At 42.0% G+C, this 15296-nt stretch overlaps 1 protein-coding gene across 2 annotated transcripts; it reads right to left on the bottom strand.

Moving 5' to 3' along the window:
* Positions 1 to 812: 812 nt before the first annotated feature.
* LOC129601580 (mitogen-activated protein kinase kinase kinase 19-like) lies at positions 813 to 15120 on the bottom strand. 2 transcript variants are annotated; one of them, XR_008692250.1, is made up of 5 exons: positions 14311 to 15120; positions 10058 to 10765; positions 8222 to 8377; positions 3151 to 3223; positions 813 to 1564 (listed from the first exon to the last, which is right to left on the bottom strand). XR_008692250.1 is itself a non-coding variant. In XM_055500415.1 (4 exons), exons 1-4 carry the CDS (start codon positions 14660 to 14662, stop codon positions 1407 to 1409), a joined length of 1374 nt encoding a protein of 457 aa, XP_055356390.1. In that variant the 5' UTR covers positions 14663 to 15120; the 3' UTR covers positions 813 to 1406. The 2 variants fall into 2 exon arrangements, 1 of the variants encoding a protein (XP_055356390.1); XM_055500415.1 differs by lacking the exon at positions 3151 to 3223.
* Between the last annotated feature and the right edge of the window lie 176 nt (positions 15121 to 15296).

Here is a 15296-nt window from a genome sequence, read left to right as displayed (position 1 = left end):
GGTCACGGCTGATGTGATGATGAAACCGACTTCTGGGACAGTTGGCCCATAATACGCGTCAGCGACACGATAGGATGTCGGTTGGAATTCGAGAAGAGGAAGACTGCCGCCGGCTGCAGCAAAGAGGTCACGCTGTGCATCGCGGTGACCAACAGAAGATGTTCCACAGCAATACGCGCCGCTGGAGACCGCTGCGCCCTTCACGGTCCAAGACGCTGGTGGTGTCGGGATGAACGCGAGGTTGGTGGCGCAACCAGAGAATGCGCAGCATCGACAGAGGTTAGTTAGCGCAGTTAGCTCTACCGGGTGACAGCGCCCGAAGATCTGCTTCAAAAGAAGTGGCGTCCCCCTCCGCACGATGCAACCCTGGAAGGGGGAATGGCCGGTGGTAATGGCCCGCCACGGCTGTCCCAATACTGAGTTCTTTTGTGCACCTGTTGTCACACCTGTGCAGGTCGACGGTGACCTTTGTATGTTACATATGTGCGGCGACTGGGAAACGAGCCCGTATGAGAGTAACCTTTATTCAGTAAACAGTGTGCGCATTGCCCACTATAACAATGCTAATGCAAGGGACGGCCTGTGTAGGCTAGTATTGGACTGCAAGAATACTCAATGGATATTCACTAGTGCGGTGTGCACGGGTGCCTTATATGGCACGCCGACTATTTGATTTGCTGAACCTATCGATAACTTGCTGACGACCTTCTCACCAACGGTGCTCTCGTTAGACCCGGTTACGGGTGTTTGCACAAATCACCAGATAGTGCTCGTGATTATTTACAGTTCAAAAATAATTTTGTTGTTGGATTTGCTTCCGCGTATAGAGGCAGCAAAGCACGAACACGTGTACTAGCAGATCAAACGAAACGTTTTATTAAAAACAGGAACAACACACAGGAGAATACTAATATCATATACAACTACAGTTTACCCTTAGAAACTTTACTTGCATGCGCTTACGACGTCGGCCGGGTGCGGCAAACCTCGTAACGCAACGAATTATCAAAACGAAACTGCGGAAATTCTAAGCAAGGAAATGATAAAATGGGACAAGTAATATGTTAATGGGTTCCAAATAATATGTAGTGTGATCATGCACGTAGACACCGAGGCAGATAGGATAGTTTACTCATTTACTGAACGGTTTACTATGTGCAGGACATGAACTACAGGTAGATCAACCTGGTCTCAATGCGCGAATGTCTTTCGTCTTCGTCTGAATTTCGTCTTCCAGTTGGCTGGCATCCTTCGCAAAGAAATATTCGCGCACAATCTGCCAATTGGCTATAAGAGCTTGTGTTTCGGTCGTAAGTTGCGCTTTGACCGCTTCGGTTGCGTTGGGATGCCTATCAGGATGAATGGAAACCAACTTGCGGCGAAATTTATGTAAAGCCTCAGAAAAACTATCCGGCTCCAGGTTCACACTGAAATTCTTTGCGGCTTTTGCCGCGGTCTCTTTCGCTTTCTTCCACCTTTCTTCCTCTCTCTCTCCGCCACTTTCTCTCTGACCCATTTCGGGGAAACATTTCGCGGTTGCGGTAGGCCAAACGAGCCATAGAATCTGCAAGTTGGGACAACGCTTTTTTATAATTGCAAAAACCGAGCTCTCAGCTGGACAGCAAAAACCAAATAAACATATAACATGAGTATGGGTCATGAAAAAAGAAACAGCAAACACTAAGCAATAGTAAATATGGATTAGTTGAACAATAAAACATAAAACACTGAAAAATGAAATAATATTCGGGAAACAATGAAACATGAAACGTATCGTGTTTCATGTTTGACGAGCGGTTCGGGCAAAAAGGTTTATGTATGTCATGTTCTTATGTTACGCTTCTTATGTATGTTATGTTACTTATGTGGCGTTTGTTATCTATGTTCTTGTATACATGATACTATTTTATGCTTGATTTCAAATTATTTCTAATCAGACGTTTTGGCGCAAGAGTTAGTGATAGAAAATAAAAAAAATTATTAAAATATTCTGATTTATTTGGATCAAAAGTAATGGCTTATGCCCTGCGGCTAACAAACGTACATAACAAACGTAACATGAGTAACATGGCGATCATAACAAACACTAGCTGACCCCGCGCAAATTGCGCGGAATAGTTATTGCAATGGCCAGATCATAACCCGTACAAAAATCAAAACCCATGAGTGCAACTCTGTGCAAGTGAGAATGGTAAGTACTGTATGGGTTTTATGGAAGAAGCATAACCTCGACAAACATGCAAGCAAATTAAAATGTCACATTTATCGTAAGAATTAAAGTGTCACCACCCTGCACCCCTTTTAACTATTGTCACCCCCTTTTCTTAATAAATAAACGCCGCTTAGACACTTATCACTCCTTACCACACACCCTTTTGGCTATTGTCATACCCCTGTTATTTAATCTTATAACAGTCACCAGCAATTTTCTCTCGGCCGTTTTTCTATTTTGCCCCAGCCACCACCGGCAGGGAAAATCGTCAAGCGAAGTTTGTTGCCGCTTAACGCATCGCTAACATGCGGCCTCATTTGTTGGTCATTAAACCTGGTATTTTCGGGATTTGTTTTGTTAATGAGTTCCGATGGGAATGCGATCGCGAAAAGTACACAATTATTGTCATTCCTTTGCTGCACCACGGGCGGAAACAAAATTCCGGAGTTCTCGCTTCCAGTTGATCGCAGCACTAAGTGCTGCGATCAACTGGAAGCGAGAACTCCGGATTAACGAAGTGCTGAGCACTTCGTTAATTAGTGGTGCCGAGACAACCACTGCCGACAAAGGTGGTACCGAGAGTTTCGCCGACAGCGCCGTGTCATAAACAAACGGGCACCGTGCCACTAACAGCACCCAGTGGCCACCGGCACCTTTCCGATAGTTAACAATTTACCGGAAAACGTAAAACTGTGATATTTGCTGTACTAACGTTTTTGCATTTATTTGTTACGAAATTAAACACCTACTAAAATTTAATAGTATTAGGCAGAAGGCTGAACATAAATTTAGGCGATATCAAGTTTGTATTTTTAAAATTTAATGATTCTGCGCGAGTACAATTAAACATAAAGAAACCCGTAACGTCATTTATTTTCGACCGCTTGATACACTGAAAATTATCGTATATAGTATGTATAGAAAGTATGTGTTCTTACCCAGAAATCGGATGCATGCCTCGTTTACTCCTCCGCGAGCTCCGCTCGCGCCGCAGCTCCGCCTCCTAATACGCTATAATTATAACGAAGAGACAAAGGTCGACTTTTCCCTAATCCCTTGTTACTTAATGATAATGAAGGATTCCACCTTATTTAATGGATCATGCAATTCGCGCCACATTTAACTTTAAAACGAACATATTTTGGATTCTGCTGCACCGTGGTGGGCAATGCGCATGCAGCAGATTACGTAGAAGTTGTATAAGTACACTCCCAACAAGACATGCGGATGAAACAGGACGCTGTACTTTCAAGCAAACTTTAACGATTTCAAGTTGCCTTATTTGCCCTTTCTCGAACTGCGCTTTTACTGAAAACAACAAATTTAAAAAATTCTCCTTTCCTTTCACAAAATTTATTTGCAACAATTCAGCAAGAAAGACAACCCCCCCGCCCCTAAATGCGCCTATCCGTTTTCTTACACGGTGCGTGTGGAGCCAAGCCTATTGCTGTACTTTAAATACACCCGGAGGGGGGAACCAACGGATCTGCTACCATCTTAGAAGGGCGGACGCCTGCGACAGGAGAGCACTGCTGATTCTATAAATGAAATTTAAATATGAATTTCTGAATTTACTGAAGATACTGAAGAAATAAAAATCTGCCGATGACGGGACTCGAACCCGTGCCAGCTGCGTCTGTAGCGTCCGTCTTACCACTGATCTACACCGGCTGCATTATTAAATCTTCTTAAGATTTTAGCGCACTGTGCGACTGCCTATCACCACTACAGAGGCAGCTACTTGAAAACAGATTTTCGAACCGTTCCACCTTCGCAGAATCTTGTCAGTTTGTAGCTTTATTTTCTTTCTTAAAACAAATTGCGATAAGAAATGTACAAACGTTTAACGTAGTACGGTGGCATATTATCTGTTATGGAACACAAAATTCCATCCATGATCCAGCTGACGGAATCGCGAAAAATGTTTGGTGCCATGTTGAGACAGTGGTGGGTTGGTCAGTTTAGCAGTGGTGGGTTCTTGGCTTTTCCCATAGACTTTGTATACTGAAGTTTTTAAAAGTTTTCTTTCAAATGCAACTTTTTCTCCAAAAACTGATTTGTGGTGGCAAATCTACACGTAAAGGGCTATCGAATGATGCATAGCCAGATCAGTTTGGATCAGGGCGGCGAGCTGACGGACTCAACAAAGATTATGGCTTACGCAATTATTATATAGAGATATCATTAGTAACATAACATACATAAAACCTTTTTGCACGAACGGCTCGTCATATTCATGACCTATTTGTAGGTTTCGATTCATTGTTTCATGTTTCCTTTCTTGTTTGGTTTGTTAGGTTTTAACTTCGCGTTTCCCGTTTCATGTTTCGGGTTTCATCACTTAAATGTCTTATTATGCAAGGTTCAGTGTTTCGATGTTTCACTGTTTCAGATTTCTGTTCTTATTACTTGTTAGGCTTCCTTACGTTCCTTCTTCGTGCTTCGCGTTTCATGTTTCATGGGCGTCGCCTTCTTGCTTATGTTTTTCATGTGTTTCATGTATTTCATGCGTTTCATGTTATGCATGTGTTTCATGTGTTTCATGCGTTTTACGTGTTTCAAGTGATTCATGTGTTTCATGGTTTGTTTCTTAGGATGCTTTACGCATTTTAAGTTTTCTGAGTCGTAGGGTTCAACCAAGGACAGTATATAACGTGTACAGGACGCGCGACTATTGTTCTCGATGTGCCCACCCTAGCGGCCGGAGGCCGGCGAATAGGCAGGCTGCCCGCTACTTTTTCTGCCTGACCTGGTCACTCGTATGCACAGACCAACAATGCGGGCCGCCGCGCACCAAGAGTGCAACGTTTCAAAAATTGTTGTTTTTGACACGTTACTTTTAGGAGATAATCTTTGTGGCCATAAAGCAGTATAGAAAGACTGCTTTCGAATGATGTGAAAAAAGTTTCAATAACTGCAACCACTAATTAACAGACGCGGTATTAGCCAGTTTCGTACGCTAAAAGATGGCTAGAGTTTAGCGTACGATGGTGGCTAATATCGCGTTTGTTAGTCAGTGGTAGCAATTATTTTTTCCTATCGCACATCATTCGAAAGCGGCTTTTCTGCACTGTTTTATGGCCACAACCAATATCTCCAAAACGCAACGTGTTAACAACAACAATTTTCTAAAAAGTAGCACTCGTACGGCATGCGCCGGCCCGCATTGTCTGTCTGTGCAACAAGAGTGACCAGCTGAGGCGGGAAAAGTAGCGGGCAAGATGTTCATTGGCATGTGGCAGGACGTTAAGGCGGCCTGCCGTGCCCACAAATTTTTGCGGCAGGTTCATTGAACCGAGACAGGTTCTTATATGCGGTATACGACTAGAATCAGTCGTAGCATATATGAAACTGTAGTTTCGGTTTTTGGTCTTCGATATCCGTGTAAACAAAAGTAATTTTGGCGCCCGTAGAGTACGGAAGGGTCCGGCCGGTTGAAGGAAGCGGTGGGGCCTAACAGTCATGTGACATGAGTCGAGTAACGATGCGTGAAACTTGTAGATGGCGTTGTTGGCTCGGCATCTTTTTTAGGTTACATTATGTGCTCCTACATTATGTAGGAGCACCTTGCAATGTGCTCGTACATTATGCAGGAGCACACTGCATCGGTTTCATCGGTTCTAGGAGGAGAAAAACGGAATTTTAGTACCCAAACAAACATAATCCAATATGCTCCTGCAATGTGCTCCTACATAAGTATGAGCACATTGCAATGTGCTCCTATATATATGTGCTACTACATATGTAGAAGCACATTGCAATGTGCTCCTACATATGTAGGAGCATATTGCAATGTGCTCCTACATAATGTAGGAGTACATTGCAGGAGTATATTGTATGTGGAAATTATAAGGGGTAGGAATGTAAAGTGCTGAATAGAGAATTTAATAATAAATTATGTTAAAGGTGATATGTTTGACGAAATGAAGAAAGGGTGTACTAATCCAGTGTAGCGAAGAAAGGTTATACACTGAATTTGGGTGAAGATAAAGGGATTTTTACTGTAGTATGATATAAATATATTCGACTTTCTGGTTGTTCGTATTTGAGTGTTTAATAAAGTGTTACAGGAAGTGGAGTGTGTTGCGGGTTGTAGATAGTGATGGATTATTGTGGAAAATTCAAGAAATTTCGAGAAAGTTGATTGCTTAATGGAGCAGACTATTATGTTTTGCTCTGATAGTCTTGGATGTGTAGCAACAGGTGGTTTGTATATGGGAAGTAGGTTAGTAGGTATATTAAAAGGTTGTTCGAGAAAATGTATATTTTAATTGGTTTCTTGACTGGATTTTTTTAGTTCGGTCGGTATATAAGAAGTTGAGGAATCTTGTGTTTGAGTTATTATGGACTGAACGAAGTATATGGAGTGAGCAAAATGTTTTTCTTGTTGGTTATTTTTTGGTGGCCGGTGTGGATTTGTAGATACTTACTGATTCAGGTTGCTGTCTTTTGTTTGGCTTTGGTAAGTCTTTTTAGGTTGAGTATGGTTCAGTAAGTTTTCTTTTATACATTATTTTCGTTTAAGAATTCTTTTCTTAATAAAATAATGGAAGGTGGTTGTGATTGTAAGAAATACACGCGTGAGTATATCGTGATTAAAGAAAGAAATGCAAAATCGAAACTGATGGTAATTGTAGCAGGGAAGATAATGTGGGAAGTGGTGATGATGTTAGATATGAGAATGTAAAAGTTAAAAAACGAAAATGTAATCGGAATACTAAAGGTGGTGCGTTTTCTGGTATGTTTGGAAAAAAATTATTGGAGAATTTTTGGACAGTTATTGGACAATTTTTGTAAAAAGAACGTGCTAAACGACAATTGCGAAGTATGGTAATGTGTAATGGTTGTCCGGATCTTTTCTTAAGCATTACTTTACGATTTTGTCCTGAATTGTTGTGTTTTGCTGACCCTGTTAAGTTTACATTTTTGTTTCTTAACTTCACATTTTCATGTCTAACATCATTACTACTTCATTATCTTCCTTGCTACAATTACCATCAGTTTCCGTTTTGCGGTTTTTTCTCTATAATCACGCACATGCTCACGCTTGTATTTCTTGCGATCACAACCAGTTTCCATTATTTTATTAAAAAAACAATACTCAAAAGAAACTATGAAAGAAAACTTACTAAACTATACTCAACCTAAAAAGACCAAAGCCAAACAAAACACGCAACCTGAATCAGTACGCTTCCGAAAATCTAAACCGGCCACCAGAAAATAACCAACAAGAAAAACATTCTCCTCACTGCATATACTTCGTAAAATCCATAATAACTTAAACACAACGTTCCTCAACTTCTAATATACTCACCGAACTCAAAAAATCCAGTCAATAAACCAATTAAATCAAACATTCTCTCGAACAACCTTTTAATGTACGTCCCAGCCTACATCCCATATACAAACCACCTGTTACTACACATCCAAGACTATCAGTGCAAAACATAATAGTTCGCTGAGCACTTCGCTCCATTAAGCAATCAACTTTCTTAACTACACAAATTACTACCACCAAAAATAACTGTGTAAACCTATGGAAAGTTACAGACTAAACGCGCAATTTTCAAGGTCTCGACTGTAGTAAAGAAACACCCACAACCTCTCATGTCCTTCATACACTCACAAAATTCTTTCCCCTACTATTATTATTCCTTTTATATACACAAATCCGAAATTATTTTAAATCCCAGTATTCCTGTATCTTATCCCGTACCTGCCGCTACACAATCGAGAGATTGTCCACGCAGTGTATATTGAGACGCGCGTCCTGTACCCGTTATATACTGTCCTTGGTTCATCTCTGTCTTATTATGTCAAGCCGAGCCAACTGTAAATCATTGTCCCAACTCAAACATTCTCTCAAACGATAACCCCCTCTCTCTCTCTCTCAACGATAACCCTCTCAAACGATAACATTCTCTCAAACGCTAATAACTCACCGATTATAAACCCAGTAAATGCACCAGTCGCAACCTGTTGCGGTCGCAGCAATTGGACTACTCTTACCAGTTGCATTATCGGTTGGCGATTGAGCGGGCATCTCCTGGACATTCCTGACACTTTCCCGGAGTACTGTCACATTCAACGGTGTCAGATGGTCCACCGCATCTTCTGTACGGTTGTCGTCGGTGGAATTGATGTCGATCTCTCTTTCTGAACATTCTATGAAACCATTGCGGAGATTACTGAATAAGTTGTTTTTAATTGTTGAAATCTACAGTATATTTATTGGAAATGGCTATAGGCACCCCCTTTCACCCCCGTTATCTATAGGCACCCCCTGTCGCACCCACTTAGACTATAGGCACCCCGTCGTGTGCGAAAGCTATAGGCACCCCCTGTTGTCCGTTGCTATGTTTTAAGGTCGAATTTTGTTGACCTTAGAGAATTTTCAGAAAGTCATTTTACCACCGGCTCCGGATTTTTTACCTATTCTTTTGTAATAATTATTATATTATGTGAGTTGCTGCAGGAGTAACGGCTCTGTAATGTTAATGTCTGACAGTTCTGTAACAAGTAGCCCATCCGAAGATAATCCAGGATCTGACAATGACCTGGTTTACCCAACCACTACCGAAGAAGAAAGCGACCTGAAGGACAATTACCCGGCGTTTTCCGAATTCGAATCTGCTTTCAAGCAGATTCGAATTCGGAAAACATCATTTTGTTTTGTCATATAAGCGACAAGGTCACCCGTTCGTCCCCGTATACAACAGCCTGGACGCCGCGCTTCCGGAACATATCCTCCTTCAGTTATCCATGCTCTACGGACGCGAAACGCGTGATGTGAACATTAGGCTTCCGGTTGTGCAGCGCCAGTTGCCTGGCACGAATCAATGCGGGCCAATGGTCTGCGCTTGGCAGAGTGAAATTGCAAGGGCACAGGCCAGAGAACGCAATTTTCACAAAAGCTGCCACCCACCGTGCAAGGCTAGTAGAGATTCTAGAAACTGAAATCCTGCTAAGATGCCCAAAACGCGTCGGACGGAAACAATGAGCGAACGAGCAAACCATCCAAAAGGGCGATATTGTCGTGCGCGTGGAAGAAGCCCTGCGCATTCGGTCTATGCTGGCCGATCAGCCAAACCGGCCAATTGTAGGATGGAGTGCCTAACATACCTTTCTTTTTTGAATGCGTGACCTAAATTATGTCAGAATGTAAGATCGTCAAAAAATTTTGTGAAACAATAAAACTGTCAAAACATTGTTGTCAGTCTTCTGGGAAAAAAATTTAAAAATGGGTGCCTATAGTCCGCGGAAAAAACGGGGTGCGAGAATTAACTAATGGAAAAGGGGTGCCTATAGTAAAACAGGGTGCAAAAGGGGGTGCCTATAGCAAACGGGGGTGAAAGGGGTGCCTATAGTCTCCACCCATATATATTACTTAATTCATTGCAAATAATATTCAGGTATTGCAGTCACTACAGTAAGCACTGTGCTTAACTGCACACTACCTGCAGCTTTAATTTAAAAAAAATGATTATAATAAATTTATTAATTCGTCACAAAAGAAAGCTGAAAGCAGTTCATTTTGATTGTGACAAAGCGCAATATCTACCCATTAGAATTTTGTACATAACCACACCGGGATTTCATTACACCGAAATAGTCAGGTACCTCGTTTTTCTTATAATACTAACTGTATGATCTTGTAACCTATCAAGAACAATTCTGTCAGCGTTTAACGAGGGGTTTTATTGCGTTGCAACAGGAGTAACAATCAGATCGATTTTGATGGAATTCATTTTTTAACTGAATTAAGTATATTCATTTTATCAGCACAGTTTTAAGAGAAAAGGTTCTGGAAAATATATCAAAAGATTTCTTCTTCGTAAGACCCACCTGCACTCTGGTTACTTTGAGCGTTTAACATTCCGCAGACACTGCATTGCACCGCACCTTCGTGCTGGCTAACGCCAAGTTCGCGTAATTCTCTTAAGAGTAGACGCATCAACTCGGTTGCAGAAGGCCTCTTTCTGCTATCTACTTCTAAACAACGTTTAATCATCTCTTTAAACGATGTGAAAATTCTATCATCAGTCTCAGGGACGTAGCCGTCCACTATTCTCATTGCAAAAACGTAGTCACTAAGACCATTAGTGAACAGTGGTGGACTTCCCTTTTTAACAAGGATTTTGTCTGGCACATCAAAACAACAGTTGGCGAGATCGTGGATAATACATCCAATGCTCCAAATGTCCGATTTTCTCCCAAGATTATCACATTCCTGTGAGCCCATTTTCTTGAGACATTCTGGAGACGTGTAGCGAAAACTTCCGTGAACGGTGGGAAAGTCACTCGGATTACTGATGCTCTGCTGCATCGGAATAAGGTCGTCCAGATCACCTATCAGTAAGCTGTGATGGTGTTTTTCTGGCTTTACATTGTTTAGAAGAATGTTGCCCGGCTTCAAATCTCCATGGATGATCTTTTTGTCATGTAAGTATTGGATACCATCAATAATCTGCGTAACATAGCACAAGGCTTCCAACTGGTCGAGTTGATATTCTTTGCTTTTAGAGCTTCCCAAGAGCGACGCCAAATCTCCACCTGAAGAAAGGCAGATCATTAATGTTTGGTTTTACCGGCTCGGGCTGCAAAACCAAAAGTATAAATAACAAGGTTGGTATTTAGGATATGGTTAGTGACACCCCTTTACTCCCCTTAACTGTTGCCACCCCTTTCTCTTAGCCTTCATGGTGCTTCCGACAAGAGAATCTAGTTCCACTGCCTTTTTTGAGACAGCGTTTAAGTTCGGCTGTGGTTAGGGGTACTGTGTCCGGCGACTCCGCTGCCCTTGCGGCAGGGGATGAAAGGTGGCAGTGGCACCTGCCACTGGCAACTGCCACCGGCAGTGGCAACTTCAACTCGCAACTCATAATTAGGTCGCGAATCGGTCACTCCCGATGTTTGAGCATTCGTGCGGCATTATTATCGTGGGACGGCAGAGAAAAAATTGTCTCCGTTCGTTTTCATTTTAAGTTTCAGTAAATTACGTTTCCTTTAGGTTTTTCAGTTTTTTTTTAATTTTAAGTTTCTGTTTCAGTAAAATAAGTTTCCTTTAAGTTTCCATAAAATAAGTTTCCCTCAAACTTCAGAAAATGAAACTATAGTTTTGTAAAGAAGTTTTTTCCTCTATATTATGTAACCAACAAGCAACTGAGAAACTCATGTCGCGTTTAGAGGACAAAAAATGTCCTCTTGTATTCCTCATACACTTTTACATGCCAGACAATCAGTGAGGGCCGAAGAGCATATCTTTGTGAAGCTTTGGGGTCAAACCCATCCGCTACTGGCTGCCAAGCATAAGAAAATGTACGAGGAACGCAAGCCGACATTTTCCTTTTCTTTTTCTTCCAAACGGTTGCGTGGGTTTCTCCAATGCTTACACGGTTCACAATGTAGAGAAAAAGTTTTTTACAGAACTGTCGTTCTGTTTTCTGCATTTATTAAAATTTAAGGGAAAACGATGTCAGAGACCGGTCACTCGAGGCGGTAGACACCTCTTGTGACTTGCTCTGTCGCCCGCACGCAGATGGCCACGCCATTCGTGCCGCTATATTACTCTGATTACTCAGCGTATACTTAGTCTACGCGGACCAATCAGCGCATTGCTGCACTCTAGGGGGCGTAGCTCAGCGCCTACGAGCGATTCCATGCTTTGCGGCCTCAGCTGTTGCATAGCTGCAGCAGGCCTCAGCTGTTGCATAGCTGCAGCACGCTGTTCATTGTCACGATTTCTGACGAGCTCGATGGCAGCTACTTTTCCACAGCTTCAGACCGCATTGGTTTTCTGTTTTTTTTTGTGGTTGCTTTATTGTTTCACAATAAAGGCTTGTTTGCCCTGATTTCCCCAGCTCTGCTTCTGTGTCTTCTGACAACGAAGAAAACGAACGAAGGCTCTGCCGTCTCTATCATTTTCGAAAAACCCTCATACACTTTCAGACAATAGGTCGTGCGGTGCGCCTGCGTAAAGCTTATTCGTCGGGACTTTATTGCTGCGCCAGCGCATGATCCGCGCTAAGATAGATCTGATAGGACGAATCACAATTTCTGAAATACTAAATATTTTGTTACAAAGGATACCTATATAAAAATGTAATTATTTTACAACAAATGAGCTCTTCCGTGCAGCAAATGTCATTCAAGATTCCGATAACTGCCACGTTTTATCGCTTGCCAGAACGCGCAGTGGCAACTGCCACTGCCACTGCCACCTTTTATCCCCTGCCAACTTGGCAGTTCCGGAAGCCGGAAAACTTGTCTACAAGCTCATGTGAAAACTGTACTCGTACAGATGATATAGGGGGAATTAACCTGCTGGGGCCAGCACTCCTGTACTTGCTGCCGTCAGCCGGCTGGAGTTTTACGTTGTGGCTAAACATGGTATTATGTACCGCGCATTATTTAAGATTGCATGCCAATCACAGGTACATACATGTACACTTAAAATTACGTACTTTATTTAACTTTATTCAAATTCATCGTCAGTACTTTCTCTTTTAAGTTTTCACCGGTTTTTAAAAAAATTCCTTTTTGTACAAATTCGAGCACCGTGATTTTTTATGACTGCTTCAAGTCGGTCTGGCAAACTGTCATAAAGATTTTCGAATTCAATTTCCTTTTTGACGTGCTCCCACGCTTCTTGAACGCATGCACGAAGCTCATCTTTGTTACGTGGGGAATGATGTTTATTGATGTGATCCTTCATAATTCCCCAAATGTGCTCTATAGGGTTGAGATCAGGCGACTTTGGCGGCCAGGTAGGAACGCGAACCTTTTCTTTCTTGAGAAACGCCATCGTAGTCGCTGCAGTATGCGGTCGCGCACCGTCTTGCATGAAAACATTATCTCTCCCAATCTGGTCTAATACGGGCAACAGTTCTTTTCGAAGAACTTCAACGTAGCTTCCCGCGTTCATTCTGCCAGGAATCTCGACTAAGCACATCGGACCTGCTATGGATATTAGTCCCCAATACATTATCCCAATCATCCGATTATTTCCAACAGGGACTTGCAAGTTGTCTTGATATTTCGACTCCCCCTTACGACGCCATATCTGCAGATGTTCGTGCACGTTTTTAAACATCTTTTTACGTGCGTGTATAGAATAACTGAAATATTTTGCTGCACTTATTTTGTTTTTTTTCTGTACCTGCACTTTGTTTCCTACAAGGCGAAACGTTGACTCGTCAGAGAAAAGCCAAAACCAGAAGTGCTTCGGATTTTTGCGAACAGCTACACGATGATGATGACAGAAATCTATTCGCTTATTTTTGGCTTGTGGCGAAAGCTCGTCCTGCACACAGGTGGTTTTATGAAATCCTGCAGCTCGAATTCTTCTACCGATTGTGCTTTTCCCCACAAGTACAGGCTCGGGATCTTTCTGCAGGATCTTCAAGATATCGGAGTGAGTAATTGTCCGATTCTGAGTTACGAGACTGATAATTTTGCGATCCTGCGCTGCTGTGGTTTTTCGTTGCTGTGGTTTTCTGGTTCCTTTCGTGGGTTTCCTGCTGCCGTCGGGGAGATAATTACTCAGCACTTTGTGTACCCAGCTCATGCAGTGACCAAATTCAAGTCCGATATCGTAATGACGCTTTCCCAAACGTTTGAGCTCGTGCACGCGTTTCACGATGTAAGGATCGACCCTCGCACCCATAGCGATGATAACTCTGATGAGCAAACTTTCAATATCACACTATCACAGTACTAGTTTGCGCAACAGTGGACGGAATACAGTAAGAATAAATGAAATACTTTCTAAAAATGCATAAATAAAGCGTACAATGCAGAAAATATAGATACAACAATAGATATATCTATAGATATAAAATCAATAACTTGAAAGAATCTGGGATTTTCAGAACAAAAACAGTAGGATCAACAGGTATGTACATTGTAGCTGTACCTATGTTAAGCGTGATATAATTTTAAATACTGCGCGGTACATAGCACCATGTTCAGCCACAACGTAAAACTCCAGCCGGCTGACGGCAGCAAGTACAGGGAGTGCTGGCCCCAGCAGGTTAATTCCCCCTATATACGCTTTACCATGCAGTCGAGCGATGACCGCTCTTTTAAACACAACATACCACTGCAGTAATCCATTAGATATTCAACACTTGCTCCTCCTGGTGACTGGAACACACAAATTTTGTAGTACGTTAACAATCGTTGATGCTTCAGCTTGATCAAATTCTCCCATCGTGCACGACGTTTCACCCAGTTCTCCCGATCGCGCACGGGATCCGGCATTTTTGAAAAATGACAACGTTTAACGGCAACATCTCCTCGTATTTCTGCGCCATCCCCATGATGCGTAATCGATGCTTGGTATACAAAACCAAAAGCGCCCTTCCCGAGGAAGATTTTATCGTTGTAGGTGTACTGGCAATTTCTCCCATAACAGTCTTCGCTGCTTGTGGCGGAGCAGTTGGCGGCCATGGCAATTACACAAAAAAAATTTTTATGTACTTGCCCAAAGGAATCGAAATATTTGACAAGGCGAATACTTTATTAAGAATGGTAATTCCCCGGTGCTTACGTATTCTACGTACGCGTTTAACACGTTTAACGCGTTTAACAAAAACTGAATTAGCATCTGTGACGACTGTCGATATTCAAAAGAGAATGTTATACAGAAGAAGCAATACAAAGTAAATAATATATCCAAGTTTGTACTTGCGTGCGATACACTTATTAAATGTTAAGACAAAAAGTAAATATTAACAGCTTACCATACGCCGTACCATTACGCCTGGTAATTCTATTGACCAAGCAAGTGCAAAGAACACCGTTACATGATTAAATTTTTACATCAAGGTTGCCACGGCGAACCCAAGTCTTGTATAAAGTACAAATAGTGAATCAGCTGCTTAACCTCATGGCTGACTAAGCAGGAAATTGTGAACGTCGGTGATACATTATACGAGTATCTGGCGTTATTATATATGTAGATTCTGTACTGCTGACTTCACATGTTGATATTTTTGTGTAACTTAATGCGATTACCTATCTACCCCGAATGTACACCGGAAGGCGAACTAAAGTAAATACTGCACAAGTTTACATCGGCAAG

The sequence above is a fragment of the Paramacrobiotus metropolitanus genome, unplaced genomic scaffold (assembly GCF_019649055.1).
Source record: "Paramacrobiotus metropolitanus isolate TYO unplaced genomic scaffold, Prichtersi_v1.0 Parri_scaffold0000253, whole genome shotgun sequence".
Classification (NCBI taxonomy): Eukaryota; Metazoa; Tardigrada; class Eutardigrada; order Parachela; family Macrobiotidae; genus Paramacrobiotus; species Paramacrobiotus metropolitanus.
The sequence above is the reverse complement of the archived record's forward strand: the minus strand, read 5'-3'. Positions and strand labels throughout refer to the sequence as shown.